The following is an 18087-nucleotide window of genomic DNA, read 5'->3' as shown; positions in this document are numbered from 1 at the left end:
CTATGCACCCATTTTATTTTTTATTAAATATATATATTTTATATATATATATATATATATATATATATATATAGTAGTTAAAGTACCGATCAGATATAATGTATCTGATGTTCCTGCTGCATGTTCTCTCCTTTACGTCCCGTTTAGTTTGATCTACATGAACTGATCCACATGTTTAGGTCTCAACAAACTACTTTGGTTTGTTCTCACCTGTTATGACGTTTCAGAATGAGACAAAGTTAAAATAGATTCATTATTACGTGTTACTGAGACCGGAACGCTTCTCATCGATAAATAAATAGACAAGGACAACAGAGCTACAAACGAGTGCAAACAGTTTATTGAGTCTTTGGGACAAAAAGAAGAAATCCTCCTCCTCATCATCATCATCATCATCATCATCATCATCATCATCATCCTGCTCCACTGAGAAAAGAAGAGTCCATTTAGGCTGCAGCTGTTTCCAGATGCTCGTTGGAACACTTTGTTTATTTACAGGGTTTAATGAAGAAAAACATAAAAGCAAGAACAGACGAGCTGCCGGTCTTCAGGGTTCCACGACGTTCCACAACGTTCCACAACGTCGTCTCTTTAGAGTCCTGAACATCTGAATTAATCTGTTTAATGTGCAGAAATAAGAAGAAACCACTGCAGACATCATGAGAATAATAATTATTATTATAATAAGATTAATACTTATCAACGTCCGCTCTGACCTCGAACAAGAGGAACATATTTATCTCCAGCTGCAACGACTCGTCAGTTATTCAAACTTTATTGGAAACTGTTTTGATAAATCGATCCATCAAAATAGTTTCATGTTTGAGTTTTATTAGTCTTGACTTTAGAGGACATGTAATATTTTGGGGGTTCTAAGACTGTTGGTTGTTGAGAACATCGCAACACTTTTTAAACAGTTTTATGTTATATAGTCCAAAAACAATCAGCAGGTTAATCGATTATGAAAATGATCCTTATTAAGGAAAACTCTTTGTGAAAACATTCAGATTGAACCCTTTAAAGTGGTTCTTCAGTGGAGCGACGTCGACCCCGGTGACTCGGCTTAGTGAGCCTTCAGCTTGTCTCCGCACAGCGTGAGGAGGAGTCCGTAGAGGAGGCCCCCCGTGAGGAGGAGCAGGGTGCTGCTCACGGGGCCCAGCGACAGAGCGGCCCCCAGCGCGTACACCAGCAGCAGCAGCAGCAGCGTCCGGTAGCTCGCCAGCCTGCGAAGGCTCAGCCTCGCCCGCCGGCTCCGCTCCGACGAGCGGCGGGACGCCGGGCTCCGCGTCGGCCTGTCGGAGGACGAATCGAGATCGGACAAGTAGTGACGACCCAGACGACCCAGCAGGTCCGGACGGGAGCAGAGCGCGTTCATGTGCCCGCCGAACTGTGGGAGAAACGAGCGCCGGTTAGGCTACAGGTCAATACCAGGTTCAAAGAACGGAAAGACAAACGTGTTGGTTGTTTCAAACATGAACGGTGCATTATGGGATATTCATTTAATCTGTTTTTTACATGATGTGGAACCTAGAAGGAGAGGAGAGGAGAGAGCAGTGACGAGAGGAGCAGAGAGGAGAGGAGCAGAGAGGAGAGGAGAGAGGAGAGGAAAGGAGAGGAGCAGAGAGGTGAGGAGAGAGCAGAGAGGAGAGGAAAGGGTTTGGGTTTTAAAGTTCCTTTATTTCACTATTTCAGTGAAACCAGAAACATTCTAAAACATCATTTGAAAAGCAAAAATGGGAAAAAATTAAATAAAAACTTCAAATAAATCAAAACAAATAAGGAGAGGAGAGGAAAGGAGAAGAGCAGAGAGGAAAGGAGAAGAGCAGAGAGGAGAGACATGTCAATAGTTTAATATATAAAACATGTAGAGCCTCCATGTTTTCATGACATAATGTCGTCATAACTGCCTCTCACCCGCTCATTGACCAGAGAAGAGATCCTGTAGAACATCCTGACCAGCAGAGCGTTCTCATAGCTCCTGATGGGCTGCAGCTCCGGGTCTCCTTGGTACTGAATGTCGAACCTGCGCAGTCCACTTATGATCTGATCACACACACACACACACACACACACACACACACACACACACACACACACACACACACACACACACACACACACACACAGTGACCCACAGCTCTACTACAGGCTCTTCTTCTCTCGTCTCGATGGCTCATGAATACGAACCTGCTTCCTGCCCAGGTCCGTCAGAACCAGCCCGTTCTCTCCCTGGATGCAGTCCGGCAGCTGCTTGTTGTTCCCGTCGTCCTGAGAGGAGCTCAGGTTGGATACGAGCAGAGCCAGCTGACCCTGGTTCAGCTGCAACAACAAGAGACGTTCGATAAACAGGAACCGGGTTAACGGGATCCAAAGCTCGGTGTAAGCAAAGCGTCCGGACCTTGAAGATCTGACACAGGTTCTCCAGAGCTCTGTCCAGGAACTCGTGGGTCTTCTTCAGACACTCTCCGCTCTCCTCCGGCTCGGCGCCGGAGAACGGGTTGCTGAGCTCGGCGGTTCCCATCCCGAACCACGACAGGAACGAGCCGTTGGCCGACGCCTCGCTGGAGTGATCCGAGATCCTCTTGGCCGTCTGTCGGGCTTGTGCGATAATCTGGATCAACCTCATCACCTGTAAAAAAAACAACAACAAAAAGACACGTGACTCTGAGTCTCCTGCTGAACCTGGACCTCAAAATAAAACCCTCCTGAAGACTAAACTCACTGCTCCTCTGAGCTCGGAGCCAAACATCTGCTTGTACTGGCAGTCCTGGCCCTCCAGAGCGTAGACGTGGCCCTTGACCCTGAACACCATGTCGGTCACAACGCGCTGCCGGGAGGACAGGAAGCTGCCGCCCTGGCTGGGCGTCAGGTATCCGCGGGGCTGACGGTGGTGGAGGACGTGCTCCGGCTCCAGGAACAGCTGCTCTCCTGGAGACAGAGAGAGACAGAGAGAGACAGAGAGACGTTCAGTCCAGGTAGGAGTGAAGATGAAATCTCTCTAATGTGTGTCAAAGACGGCGTCTGTCCGTCCTCACCTTTCTGGATCATCTCGGCGAGGTTGGGCTGAGCGAACACTTTGGCCACTCTGAAGACCATCAGAGCGTTTCTGGCGTTCACCAGATCCGTCCTCACGGCTCTGTTGAGCAACACCTGGAAGAGCTTGGTGTACATCAGCAGGTTCTCCTGAACGAACGGCTCCCTGTCCGAGACAAACGGACGCTTCAGTACGTTGGTAGGGAACCGGAGGACCCACTGCGTTGTTGGACTATTTCAGTACAAAAAAAAAAGGGCGTCTAAAGACAGACGTCGGACTCACCACTTGTCGGGTACGGTTCTGTTCTGGTCTGGCTGAGGACTGGGCGTCTCCTCGGTGTATCTCCACGGCTGGATGTAGCTCAGCCACGTCTCCAACACCTGAACACAGAGAGACGATCTCAGTCGACGTAGAGACGCCGTATACGTCTCCGATAGAGGACCTGTCAATCACTGTGTAGCCCCGCCCCCTAAAGCATCCCCTGCTTTATGGTCTGTTTGACTCTAAATGTTCCATAATGTACTAAATGAACATCATGCTGTATTGAAGAAGACTGTAAACTAGAGATTGAGACCATAAACTCATGTTTACAATGTTTACTGAGGGAATAAATCAAGAGAGAAGTAGAGTCATTTTAGACTAGACTTCTATACAACCAGAGGAGTCGCCCCCTGATGGACACTAGAGAGAATGCAGCTTTAACACCTGGAGCTTTGAAGAACCACATTACGTCCAGTTATGAAAAAAGGTGTTATCGTGAGACTCACCGCTCTGAACGAGGCGTCCAGAGGCCAGTGACCGAAGCAATGCTGCAGGAACAGGTAGAGCTTCTGCTGCACGAAACGCTGCACCACCACTCTGCAGAGAGACGAAGGTCACAGCTGTTAGGAGTCACTTTAATAACATAAAGTATATATATAACATAGCATATAGTCTGTCTGTCTCACTAGTCGACCTGCATGTCTTCTATTATTGTGTCGGACTGATTTCTATTTCTATTACATAAATTGCATGTTTCGTGCTTCTGCTAACATCTGTAACATCTGCAACATCTGTCCAGGTGTTACAGATGTTACAGTGATGCTGTATGAATGTCCCTATAAATAACCAGGTCATGACACAGAGCCTGGCTGTGACGAGGTGGGTGAAGACGGAGCGGACCTCTTGAACTCCTCCAGCGGGCTGGTGTGAGCGTGGGAGTGGGCCGACGGTGAGGAGGAGGAGGAGGAGGTCAGCGTCTCCGGCTTCAGGCTGTTGGAGAAGGCGTGGAGGTGTTTGACCAGCAGACGCACCACCAGGACGTGCTCCTCCGTCGGGCTGAAGGGCTCCTGAAGGAGACAACCCGGTCACACGCTGCTACGCACAGAACCACACACACACACACACACACACACCAGCAGCAGCAGCAGCAGCAGCTCAAAGCAGCCAATCACAACGCAACCCTCAGAACCAGAAGCAGCCAATCAATCAGCAGCCAATCAATCAGCAGCCAATCAGCAGCGCAGTGTTTTCTATCTGTAGGTCAGAGGAGTAATAAACGTCTCTTTGGGACCTCAGAGCTCCGTTAGCTGCAAACCACAAAACTGCTTAATCAACAAAAAAAACATGTAATAATAATAATAATAATAATGAGAATAATGATGCAAACAAACAAACCTCACCTCTGTATATTATAACATTATAGCTACTGATATGATGACTCATGTAGTCATATCTTCTGCTTTACTTTGAGCAATAGTGTCCCCCCCCCCCCCCCCCACACACACACACACACACACGAAGCCACAGAGCACACCAGTGTTAAAAGCATGCATTAAAACAACACACACACACACACACACACACACACACAGCAGAAGAGAACCAACATCCAGACTAAGAACACGAAAGACATTAGATCACAAAACTCCAGGATTACTTCTCCTGTGGAGGTATTTCTCTGACAGACAAACTGAACGTCTCTGTGTGTGTGTGTGTGTCTCTCTGTGTGTGTGTGTGTGTGTGTGTGTGTGTCTCTCTCTCTCTCTTTTTCTCTCTGTCTCGCTCCGTCTCTGTCTCTCTCTCTGTCTCTCTCTCTCTCTCTCTTTCTGTGTCTCTGTCTATCTCTCTCTGTTTTTCCTTCTCTCTCTGTCTTTCTGTCTCTCTCTCTCTGTCTCCGTCTCTCTCTCTCTCTCTCTCCCCGTCTCTGTCTGTCTCATGATGAGGAGCTACTTCCACTTTACAAAGCTGGATTGTCTCTCATCATTTGGGGTTATCGTGCGTCTCTCTCTTCATAATGTTAGAACACATGTATCGACAGTGAATAGGTGAGGTGGTTATCGTCTGTCCGCTCAGTCTCCAGCAGAGAAGCAGCTCCTGCGTTTTGCTGACGGAGGTAAAAGGTCACAGTACTTGGTAGGTGTGGAGGGTCCCAGAGCCTGGTGGGGCGAAGGGTTGGCTGGACATACTGAGGCGGTACTGAAGCAGGGCCAGCTGAGTCACCCGTTACCACCAGGAGGGAGAGGAGGATGAGGAAGAGGAGAGACAGCAACACAAAGGAGGAGGAGGAGGAGGAAACAGCAGCGTAGAGAGAAGGGAGGAAAGGTGGCAGGAGGAAGGTACACATGAGAACAGGAGAAACAGGCGGCAGCAACAGAAATACAAAAAGAAGAAGAAGAAGAAGAAGAAGAAGAAGAAGAAGAGTGCAACCAGACGGAAACAAGGAGCCGAACACATTCAGGAGGAAGGAAGGAAGCAGAGAGGAAGGAGGAGACAAAATGAGATGTTGACTGTGGGAACACAACGTGATGAAGACGAGTCACATGGGCTTAAGGATGGGAATCAATAACCAATAACCAATAATCAATAACACACATTTCACTGAGTCGTAATGTTCACAGCGACTGTGGATTATTGTGCCGACTAATGGAAACAACCAGGAAGTACATCCACAAAAACACAAGAGGGTGACCTCCAGTGTGTGTTTTACTCTACTATATATATATATATATATATATATATATATATATATATATATATATATATATATATATATATATATATATAACATACTCTATATATTTATATATACATACATATACATATACATACATATACATATATATATATATATATATAAACATACTCTATATATTTATATATTTAAAATGATTTGTGTTTTGATTCCCATCCTTAATGCTTATTATTAACAGAGTGAACTCAACACTGTAAGATTCAGTTTAAAGATGATAAATTATCCGTTAAACTCATTAATATCAAACATGAACATAAAGTGTAAATCTTACAGTCTCAGTTTACTCCTCACACACAACAACAACAACAACAACAACAACAACAACAACACCGTGGTTAACGGGCGTTTAGTGCGGGACGGTTACCAGGCAGCCGATTGGTCGGCATGTTTCACGGAGCCGTAATGAAGACGTCCCGCTGAGCTGCGCGTCAATGTCTCATCAGATCAATAATGACAATAACCAATAGTTTCAGCTTTGATCTTAATAACGTCTCCGTTTCTTCAGATTGTGAAGCAACTACAGACAACAATACGGCTCCATGAAGAAATACAGTCAGTGTGTTCATCTCACTACACATGCAAGCTCCTGTATGGAGCAGACGTGCAACGGAGGAGAAGAGAAGCAGAAGCACTTCTACAGGGAACAAGGGACGGAACAAGGGACGGAACAAGGGACGGAACAAGGGACGGAACAAGGGACGGAACAAGGGACGGAACAAGGGACGGAACAAGGGACAGAACAAGGGACGGAACAAGAGACGGAACAAGAGACGGAACAAGGGACGGAACAAGGGACGGAACAAGGGACGGAACAAGGGACGGAACAAGGGACGGAACAAGGGACGGAACAAGAGACGAACAAGGGACGGAACAAGGGACGGAACAAGGGACGGAACAAGGGACGGAACAAGATACGGAACAAGGGACGGAACAAGGGACGGAACAAGATACGGAACAAGGGACGGAACAAGATACGGAACAAGGGACGGAACAAGGGACGGAACAAGATACGGAACAAGGGACGGAACAAGGGACGGAACAAGATACGGAACAAGGGACGGAACAAGATACGGAACAAGGGACGGAACAAGGGACGGAACAAGATACGGAACAAGGGACGGAACAAGGGACGGAACAAGAGACGAACAAGGGACGGAACAAGGGACGGAACAAGGGACGGAACAAGGGACGGAACAAGATACGGAACAAGGGACGGAACAAGGGACGGAACAAGATACGGAACAAGGGACGGAACAAGATACGGAACAAGGGACGGAACAAGGGACGGAACAAGATACGGAACAAGGGACGGAACAAGGGACGGAACAAGATACGGAACAAGGGACGGAACAAGATACGGAACAAGGGACGGAACAAGGGACGGAACAAGATACGGAACAAGGGACGGAACAAGGGACGGAACAAGAGACGGAACAAGGGACGGAACAAGGGACGGAACAAGGGACGGAACAAGGGACGGACACTCCAGACGACTACAACAGGGCCTTTAAAAACATGAGATATACATATATATATATGTATATACATATATATATGTATATACATATATGTATATACATATATATATATATATATGTATATACATATATATATATATGTATATACATATATATATACACATATACCAAGCAGGGAGTCCTGCTGTGCATTCACTGGTAGCAGCTGAAGAGATAACTTGGGCTCATCTGATTCACGTCTCACTGATATACTATGAGTATTGTAGTATCTGTAGAATGTACTCCAGTGGCTGCGAATGTTTGATTCTGACTCAGTCAGTAAACAGCCAGCAGTGCAGGATGAGGGGGGGGGGGGTATCTTACCTTTACCTGAGGAGACTGCAGCTTCTGGTACATCTCTAAGGAGTAGTGATGGAGCCAGATCTCCACAAACATCTGAGCAATAAAACACACAATGCTTCTTTTATGACGTAAAAAATAAAAAAATAAAGACACAAGATTATGGAAGCCATAAATAAATAAAATTTTAAAAAAAAGGTCACTTTGTGTCTCACCTGCAGCAGCGTTTCAGACCTCCAGATCTCCTGAGCGGCCGGGTCTGCGTTCACCGACGGCTGGTGGAATATGTGATGCTTGAGGAGACTCGGGCTGTGAACCCCATAACCAGCAAAGGACACACTGGAGGACCTGGAGGAGTTCAAACAGGAAGGAAGCATGAAACACTCTGACCGAACACAACGAGACAACCTCCGATTCTTTAAAGCTTCACGAGTTAAAGCTGCATTCTCTCTAGTGTCCACCAGGGGGCGACTCCTCTGGTTGTATAGAAGTCTAGTCTAAAATGACTCTACTTCTCTCTTGATTTATTCCCTCAGTAAATATTGTAAACATGAGTTTATGGTCTCAATCTCTAGTTTACAGTCTTCTTCAATACAGCATGATGTTCATTTAGTACATTATGCTCCATTTAGAGTCAAACAGACCATAAAGCAGGGGGTGATTTAGGGGGCGGGGCTACACGCTGAGACGTATACAACGTCTCTACGTCGCTCCTCCTCATTAATGTATAGTTATTAATGCATTCATTAAAAACCCGTGGACAGATACCTGGGTGACGGTGCAGTGACGGAGCCTCTGGAGTCGGAGAACGGAGAAGGAGGAACGCTCCCTTCACTGGGCAGGAAGTACTTCAGGTACGTGTCCACCAGCACAAAGTAGGCGCTGTCGGCGGCGCTCCCCTGGTGTCCCTGTGGGAAACTCTGGAAAACAAACTCGCTGCGGTCAACTTTAAAACACAGAGACGCTTCACCAATCCACATCATTCAGCCCCACGGCTTCATCAAACAATGACGGCTTCACCATCGCCGAAACGCGTTTTAGGCAAACTCACCTTCGGCGTGACGAGACAGGAGGCAAAATGAAACATGAAGAATTCAAAAGGATCTGCAGAGCGTTCAGGAATAACAACAGCTGGAGTGATTCATTCATCGATTCATGTTTCTGTTGTCTAGCACACGGATCAGGGTCTGTGCGGTGAGGATACTGAGAGCCAGGTTCAGAGTCAGCAGACCGGAGAGAGGGAACTGCAGCTTGTTGTGGAACAGAGGGCATTCTGGGAGAACCCCCTCCTGGATGCAGACCTTCACGGGACCCTGAGCGAGACGCACAGCGGGGAGAGAACCACAGCTTTCAGTCAGACACGTCGGTGATCAGCTCCACAATAAGAGCGCGTCACATGGAAACAATGCAGGCAGAGACACCAGAGACACTAGAGACACTAGAGACACGCGTGTTCTTACCGGGAGATAATTGACGGGTATTTCATATTTGTACTCTTCCGCTTGAAGTTTATACACGAGCTTCATCATCGGCCCACTGACAGGACAAGAGAACACGGTGTTAGATTCTCTGAACCCGCGGGGATTCAAACTAGCGACGCGACGGTGGAGAACAGACCTCGGGTTGAGGAAGTCCAGCACCACGTTGAACTCGCTGCTCCGGGAATGCAGCAGGCGCAGGTTCCAGCCGGAGATGATGCCGTCCAGACTGCCGAACGCGGTCTCCACCAGCCAGGGGAAGATCACATGCAGCTCCTGAAGAGAGAGAACACACACACACACACACACACACACACACACACACACACACACACACACACACACACACACACACACACACACACACAGGTCTTTAAATAATGTCATCTAGTGCCCCAAATCCATTTGATTTATTAAAACGTTACTCTTATTTTGAAAAGGCTATCTTGCAGAATGATATTTTTTTTTACATAAAACCCTTTTAAATGTTTTATACGTTTTATCTATACATAATAAATACACAGAAAGAGGTATTTAAAAGCCACAGTACTTTTAGTTCTCCATCATTCTTCCATAGTAATACACACACACACACACACACACACACACAGTACCTTTGCAGGATATTCATCAATGATCTTCACCAGATCTTGGCATCGCTGCAGCAGAGGTTTGGTGGTCGAATCCGCTTTGAGATTGGCCTGAAGCAACAAGATCAACACGTCAATGAGCAACAAGCACAACACGTCAATGAGCAACAAGCACAACAAGAACACGTCAATGAGCAACAAGCACAACAAGAACACGTCAATGAGCAACAAGCACAACAAGAACACGTCAATGAGCAACAAGCACAACACGTCAATGAGCAACAAGCACAACAAGAACACGTCAATGAGCAACAAGCACAACAAGAACACGTCAATGAGCAACAAGCACAACACGTCAATGAGCAACAAGCACAACAAGAACACATCAATGAGCAACAAGCACAACACGTCAATGAGCAACAAGCACAACACGTCAATGAGCAACAAGCACAACAAGAACACGTCAATGAGCAACAAGCACAACACGAACACGTCAATGAGCAACAAGCACAACACGTCAATGAGCAACAAGCACAACAAGAACACATCAATGAGCAACAAGCACAACACGTCAATGACCAACAAGCACAACACGTCAATGAGCAACAAGCACAACAAGAACACGTCAATGAGCAACAAGCACAACACGTCAATGAGCAACAAGCACAACACGTCAATGAGCAACAAGCACAACAAGAACACGTCAATGAGCAACAAGCACAACACGTCAATGAGCAACAACCACAACACGTCAATGAGGACGTTTAGAAAACAATCACGTTCAGAGACTCACCAGCAGGAAACTGGGCTGCTGTAACGTGGGAGCAGCCATGAAGGACCCGTATGTTGATGTCTTCTGTAGGACCCGTATGTTGATGTCTTCTGTAGGACCCGTATGTTGATGTCTTCTGTAGGACCCGTATGTTGATGTCTTCTGTAGGACCCGTATGTTGATGTCTTCCTACTGGAGGCGGTAAACACGAACACAACTTTTAACTTCTTCTAACTAGAGATAGCGCCTAGCTTAGCATTACTCTGTTAGCCTCCTCAACAGATAGATACATGCTGATCATTTAAACAAATGGATGCTGAGGAAACTACTACTACTGAGGAAGATAACGGTGTTCTGTTGATCCGACAACGATGACGGGAAAACTCAGTCCGTCAATGCAACCATGCAAGTTAGCGTGAGGCTAGCTAGCGATAGCTTAAAACACACACACACACACACACACACACACACACACACACACACACACACACACACACACACACACACACACACACACACACACACACACACACACACACACACACACACACACACAAGCGACGGAGAGAAGTTTAGCTCACAAACACTTTGAGTGAACTTAAATCGTTGGAGAGAACTCCTCGTTACCTTCTCCGCTGACAGGAACTACAATAAATCCACTAGTTTCTCATCAACCGCGTTTACTTTCCATCAAACGGTTCAAACACGACCAGTCGTTGACGTCTTCTTCTATGGTGTGTGTGGGTTTTTTTTTTACAATGTTGTTGCGCATTACTGCCGCTTTCCGGAATTACTCTTCTTCTACTGGATTTACGGTATTTTGCATCCGTCTTGTTGGAGCACTACCGCCACCTTCTGCTGGAGTGTGAATCACACAACAGACTATTTACCCCCAAAATAAATAAACATCGAACAAAAAGTTTGGAAACTTGTGTTTGGTAGATTATTTCTCTGTTGTAACAATGCTTCTTGACAATAAATCGTATACCGTTGTAAAGCCCGTTTATTTCCCTTTCAAATGGAGCCACATTTGTAAGGAACATGCATTACATTACATTACATTTAGCAGACGCTTTTATCCAAAGCGACTTACAATAAGTGCATCAACATTGGTAATCAAAAGAACTACTAGTCACCATAAGTCATAAGTACATTTCCTTTTCCAAACAAGCATCTAAGAGCATGAAGCAGAGCAGAACTCAGAGCCAAAGTACAGAAACAAGAAAAACAGTTAGTGCTATAAGTAATACGAATACAATAAGTGCAACAAGCTAGTATGAAAACAATAAGCGCTAAGTGGAAGGCTCAGGGTAGCACTTCCTGAAGAGGTGGGTCTTCAGCCTGATGAAAGATGGGCAGCGACTCCGCTGTCCTGACGTCAGTGGGAAGTTCATTCCACCACTGTGGGGCCAGGACAGAAAACAGACGTGACCGGGTCGATCGGCCGCCGGGACCTCTGAGTGACGGGGCGACCGATCGCCCCGAGGCAGCAGAGAGAAGTGGTCGGGCGGGGGTGTACATTCATTCTTTCATTTGGTTCAATATTCACAGACGTCTCATGTGAGCTGAGAAGAAGTCTTTTAACAGATAAAACCTGAGTGACTTTATCTCTAACTGTCACAACTCTTTAGTCACAACTTAAATATGAAACGTTCTCATGGATCAGAATCTGTTGGGAGAGTTCAGTTCATGAGTAAAGATCACTTCTTTGTGATCTGTGTACAATATTCATAATAGTTTATCAATAATGAGCACATTAGTTGACGCGCGCACACACACACACACACACACACACACACACATTCATTTTCATCCTTGATGTTCCATCTCATTCAATGACTCTTTCATCTTCTCATGAAGACCTGCAGAAAAGAAAAAGAGTTTATATCACATAAAGTCGACTCTCACAGAATACAGACGTGATTTTAATAATCCACATGAAAATATGAGAATCTCTGAATCATCTTTCAAAAGTCTGCATCGGCATATATACAGTTTGTGTGTGTGTGTGTGTGTGTGTGTGTGTGTGTGTGTGTGTGTGTGTGTATATGTGTGTGTGTATGTATGTATGTATGTATATACACATACATACATACACCAACACACACATGCTTGTTGCTTTATGCTTGTAATTGTGTAACAGATGTTTGTTGATTCATAATATAGATTTTTGATCAGTATTGTTAGAGATGAATAAACTTACATTCTAAAGAGCAGTTTCTGTGATTATTTGTAATATTTCTTTGTCAAACAGCTTTAACTGTCTCAGTGTGATCAGCCCCACATGGATCATTACTGCTGTATTATGATAAACATCTCATTAAAACCTACTGTTCCATCAAATGAAGCTATTGGACTCTTAAAACTAAGACAAACTTATGTTCTCCAGCGATAAAACATCAATATTTTAGCTGCTATATTATTTATATATATATATATATATATATATATATATATATATATATATATATATATATATATATATATATATATCTATAATATTCAGACCTGAAACATTAGCAGCACCACCAGAAGCATTGAGTCGACACACTAGTTGTATCAGAGCATCTGTTGTGTTGATGTCTGCACATTATGGACAGACTGATAGAATATTTGATATAAACTTACTGTTATTGCAGCGTATTGTGATCCACTTCTTATGTACAAGCAGAGCTTGAACTGCAAGAACAACGACAACTCCTAAAACTAATCCACCAAACAATCCGATGGTCACTTTGGTCGATGAGTCTTCACACACTTTCTCTGAAACACATCACAAAATAAAAAGTAACTGCATCTCATGTTCAGCACACAGACGACACAAAGCATCAATTAAACCTTTGAATCTAATAAGACATGAACAACAACAATGAAGTCTCACCACAGATGTGCACAGAGACCTTAGAAGTAACTCTGTGCTTGATGTCTTCCTGCTCGACTACACAGTGATAATCGTCCGTCTTGGTCACATTGATCTTCAGAGTGATGTCATAGCTGCCTCTTCTCTCTGAGACCTGTGGTTCCTCAGCAGGAAGTTTGTTTCCATCACCGTCCTGCCATTCTACTTCAGGTTTTGGAGAAGCTCCTAGAACCTCACACTGTAACAGTGACCAGTACTCTGTGGCATTAAGAGTCCTGATGACTGGCTGTGGAGCTGCAACTGTGAACACAGAATGAACTCAAGATTATTAAGGACAACTGTAGAAATTATGTTTATGAGAGTGAAGAACAGAGAAACGAGAAGTCTTAACTCATTTAGTTTTATGGTGGTGATTTGCATAAAAACACAAAATTCAAATGATTAGAAAATAAAAGATTGTATTTTTATTGATAAACAAATCTCATCATTAGTGTTAATGATGTATTATTAGCTGCTTAGAGCTTGTGTTGGGAAGTTAAACAGATCATAATTCATCTCTAATATCTATTTTATATTCATGTGAAAACATCTCTTACAAACTACTGGATTTATTTATTATCACCAAAAAAAAAAAAAAAAAACATTTTACAGATTACATGTGAACACATCATGATAATGTTATAAATTACCTTCAGCCAGTACTCATTTTCACTGAGCAGAGCCTGAAGGCATCATAATGTACCTGAAGTGAACCTCCCTACGTTAGCTGTAATCTCCAGTGCGGCTAACGTATGTAAGATAAGACTGACAACGGTGAGAAACGGAACGAGAACAAAAAGTGACGAATAGGAAAGCGCCCTAGTTCAGAATCAGGTGAATAAAGAGCGTCTTTAGACACCAACTCACATCTCATGGAGACCTCCAAGTCTGTTTTTGTTGTGTTTAGTGAAGCGCATTCTGCATAGACAGCTGCTTAAATATATATTCTGTATATAAGAAGTGAACGTAGTCATCCTGACGTCACTCGTTGGTTTGTGACGTTTTGAAGCCTCCAGTTCAGAGATTTGGCCGTCGCCATCTTGCTTTTTTGCAACCAGTGAACTGGAAGTGACCATATCTGGACTGAGGAGGAGTGACGTAGAGACGCCGTATACGTCTCTAGTAGAGACCTGTCAGCCACCGTGTAGCCCCGCCCCTAAATCATCCTGCTTTATGGTCTGTTTGACTTTAACACATGAAGAACAGGAGTTTGTCTCCTGGTTAAATCAAACAAATATTCTGCTGTCTTTGTGTTTTGATTCCTCTCACTCGCTGCACGGAGAAATAAAATCAATGAATCAACAAACTGATTGATTTTTGAACATGAAAACTATTTTGGTTCAGTAAATGCTGTCAGTCAGTTTGGTGAATGTTAGCGAGCCGCAGCAGAGACGAAGAAATGCAGAAAGCTGTTTGAATCACACTAAGATGGAGTCAGTGTGGATTGGATGTTAAGAGTAGGGCTGAAACTCAATTACTTTAAATCCAAATTCTTTACATCCAGGCTTCGTTTAAACCCCCGTCCACACAAACCACAACTACTCAAAAGTGTGCAGATTGAATTGAACAACAAATGTGTGTTTCAATCTGCAGGAGGAAAGCTAGTTAGCTGTTAGCAGCCAGTGGGCAGCACAGTCCTGCTTGTTTCAATAAAAGCGCTAACGGCTAATGTTAACGAAGATCGCAATGAATTATGATGAGGTCATATTCAGAAAAGTGTATTGGGTGAAGGTGAATAATAACGCTATCAGGATGTGTTCAATTTCATCTAATGAAATATAGTTTTTGGTGAAGCAACACAGCAACATAAAATAGATATTAGACTTCCTAACACTGGCTCTAAGCAGCTTATAATACATCATTAAAACTGTCGATGACAAGATCAAAGTATTTCAACCATTTTTATACCATCAACCACTATAGAGGACAATAAAAAAAAAAAAAGGTACAGAGATAACATTTAGAGTCTTTGACGGTTGACAACAACTTCAGGACGGTGGAGTAAAAAGTTATTCTGGAGCCTTGAAACCCAGAAAGTGGAACTTAAATCCACTAAACGGGTTTTTGTTGTTTTTTGTACATTAATTGTTGGACCCCAAGTTAGCAGATACATATTCAGTGTTGGTTTTGGTGTTTTTTAAGAAATATTTAGATTATATATATTGTTGTAATGACGACCTACCTCATAAAAGAAAACCTCCTTCTGACGTTCACCTTTTGGGACTTCTTTCCTCCAGTCAAAGTCAGCTTTTGTGATGTCCTGCTTGTTGCTGAGAGAACAAGGTAAGATCACATCACTCCCAACCTCAACAACAATTCTGACGCCGCCTGAAAGACAAAGCCTGTTAGAATCATTAGGTTTAAGTTTAATCGTTAACCATCAGAGTGTAAATAAAGTTTTAACGTTAACCATCACAGTGTAAATAAAGTTTTAACATTAACCATCAGCGTGTAAATAAAGTTTTAACGTTAACCATCAGAGTGTAAATAAAGTTTTAACGTTAACCATCAGTGTGTAAATAAAGTTTTAACCTTAACCATCACAGTGTAAATTAAGTTTTAACGTTAACCATCAGTGTGTAAATAAAATTTTAACGTTAACATCACAGTGTAAATAAAGTTTTAATGTTAGCCATCAGTGTGTAAATAAAGTTTTAACGTTAACATCACAGTGTAAATAAAGTTTTAATGTTAACCATCACAGTGTAAATAAAGTTTTAATGTTAACCATCACAGTGTAAATAAAGTTTTAACATTAACCATCAGAGTGTAAATAAAGTTTTAACATGAACCATCAGCTTGTAAATAAAGTTTTAACGTTAACCATCACAGTGTAAATAAAGTTTTAACATTAACCATCAGCGTGTAAATAAAGTTTTAACGTTAACCATCAGAGTGTAAATAAAGTTTTAACGTTAACCATCAGTGTGTAAATAAAGTTTTAACCTTAACCATCACAGTGTAAATTAAGTTTTAACGTTAACCATCAGTGTGTAAATAAAGTTTTAACGTTAACATCACAGTGTAAATAAAGTTTTAATGTTAGCCATCAGTGTGTAAATAAAGTTTTAACGTTAACATCACAGTGTAAATAAAGTTTTAATGTTAACCATCACAGTGTAAATAAAGTTTTAATGTTAACCATCACAGTGTAAATAAAGTTTTAACATTAACCATCAGAGTGTAAATAAAGTTTTAACATGAACCATCAGCTTGTAAATAAAGTTTTAACGTTAACCATCACAGTGTAAATAAAGTTTTAACATTAACCATCAGCGTGTAAATAAAGTTTTAACGTTAACCATCAGCGTGTAAATAAAGTTTTAATGCTAACCATCACAGTGTAAATAAAGTTTTAACATTAACCATCAGTGTGTAAATAAAGTTTTAACGTTAACCATCAGTGTGTAAATAAAGTTTTAACGTTAACCATCAGTGTGTAAATAAAGTTTTAACCTTAACCATCACAGTGTAAATTAAGTTTTAACGTTAAACATCAGTGTGTAAATAAAGTTTTAACGTTAACATCACAGTGTAAATAAAGTTTTAATGTTAGCCATCAGTGTGTAAATAAAGTTTTAACGTTAACCATCAGAGTGTAAATAAAGTTTTAACATGAACCATCAGCTTGTAAATAAAGTTTTAACGTTAACCATCACAGTGTAAATAAAGTTTTAACATTAACCATCAGCGTGTAAATAAAGTTTTAACGTTAACCATCAGCGTGTAAATAAAGTTTTAATGCTAACCATCACAGTGTAAATAAAGTTTTAACATTAACCATCAGTGTGTAAATAAAGTTTTAACGTTAACCAGCAGTGTGTAAATAAAGTTTTAACGTTAACCATCAGTGTGTAAATAAAGTTTTAACGTTAACATCACAGTGTAAATAAAGTTTTAACGTTAACCATCAGAGTGTAAATAAAGTTTTATCCTGTGTCTCTGTCTCTCTCTGTGTGTGTTTCTCTGTCTCTCTCTCTCTCTCTCTCTCTCTCTCTCTCTCTGTCATCACATTTACTTTAAAATCAACAATTACACATGAAGTTTACTAGATTATGATCCATAAATGTGGTCATCACTCGTCTCTCACTCGTAGCTCTGCTGCTGTCTGAAGTCTCTGTCCTACTAGAGAGCAATGCATTTATAGTTTATGTGTGTGGACTTCACAATAGTTGTGCAGAACAAAATAAGCATCAATAAGGACAGGAACGTGTCCGTCGCCCTTCTCAAAGCCTCAAACCGTGACGTCAGATGTAGGTCTGATAATCGCTCACTGATCAGCTGCTTCCTCCGCAGACACGCGGACTTTAACTGAACAACAGCCGCTAGTAAAGACAACACGGTCAACAACACCTGTCATCAGCTCTCCGTGTTAAATTAACCCGGTAGTCGATTATCGGTACTCAAGACTGTTGTTTATGCATTTCCAGGAAATGGTCACGTGATAGGTGACGAATCAGGGAAGGACACCCCGCGACTGCTAA

The 18087-nt window shown here is 42.8% G+C and overlaps 2 protein-coding genes across 9 annotated transcripts in view; both read right to left on the bottom strand.

Moving 5' to 3' along the window:
* Positions 1-318: 318 nt before the first annotated feature.
* smpd4 (sphingomyelin phosphodiesterase 4) lies at positions 319-11473 on the bottom strand. 5 transcript variants are annotated; one of them, XM_068722170.1, is made up of 20 exons: positions 11332-11473; positions 10726-10896; positions 9957-10043; positions 9482-9618; positions 9325-9400; positions 9069-9177; positions 8916-8968; positions 8633-8784; positions 8080-8212; positions 7889-7960; positions 5426-5506; positions 4196-4362; positions 3802-3892; positions 3317-3414; positions 3036-3199; positions 2723-2928; positions 2399-2629; positions 2188-2319; positions 1915-2043; positions 319-1387 (listed from the first exon to the last, which is right to left on the bottom strand). In XM_068722170.1, the coding sequence occupies exons 2-20, from the start codon at positions 10762-10764 to the stop codon at positions 1064-1066; spliced, it is 2481 nt and encodes an 826-aa protein (XP_068578271.1). In that variant the 5' UTR covers positions 10765-10896; positions 11332-11473; the 3' UTR covers positions 319-1063. The 5 variants fall into 5 exon arrangements, with proteins under 5 accessions (XP_068578271.1, XP_068578273.1, XP_068578272.1 ...); XM_068722172.1 differs by having other exon boundaries at positions 7895-7960; XM_068722171.1 differs by having other exon boundaries at positions 10726-10893.
* A 216-nt stretch (positions 11474-11689) lies between these two features.
* LOC137880737 (V-set domain-containing T-cell activation inhibitor 1-like) overlaps positions 11690-18087 on the bottom strand; it is a 14202-nt gene continuing 7804 nt past the window's right edge. For 2 of the 4 annotated variants that reach the window (XR_011103825.1, XR_011103824.1), the window contains exons 7-10: positions 15786-15945; positions 13586-13864; positions 13333-13467; positions 11690-12566 (exon numbers count right to left, since the gene is read on the bottom strand). The gene's annotated coding sequence lies outside the window, so the exon portion shown is untranslated. The remainder of the gene's footprint in view (positions 12567-13332; positions 13468-13585; positions 13865-15785; positions 15946-18087) is intronic. The other 2 variants (XR_011103826.1, XR_011103827.1) reach the window with 2 other exon arrangements.

This window comes from Cebidichthys violaceus, unplaced genomic scaffold (assembly GCF_023349555.1).
Source record: "Cebidichthys violaceus isolate CVI_PGR_0920_01 unplaced genomic scaffold, fCebVio1.0.p SCAF_29, whole genome shotgun sequence".
In the NCBI taxonomy this organism is placed as follows: Eukaryota; Metazoa; Chordata; class Actinopteri; order Perciformes; family Stichaeidae; genus Cebidichthys; species Cebidichthys violaceus.
This window is presented reverse-complemented; position numbering and strand designations above follow the sequence as displayed.

Excerpts from the sequence above, each read along its gene's own strand:
- smpd4 (XM_068722170.1), bottom strand. The coding sequence starts at position 10,764 with ATGGCTGCTCCCACGTTACAGCAGCCCAGTTTCCTGCTG. Across the intron at positions 8,969-9,068 it reads GACTCTGAACCTGGCTCTCA|ATCCTTTTGAATTCTTCATG; the intron begins GTATCCTCACCG and ends AACGCTCTGCAG. Across the intron at positions 2,044-2,187 it reads CGGACCTGGGCAGGAAGCAG|ATCATAAGTGGACTGCGCAG; the intron begins GTTCGTATTCAT and ends GTGTGTGATCAG.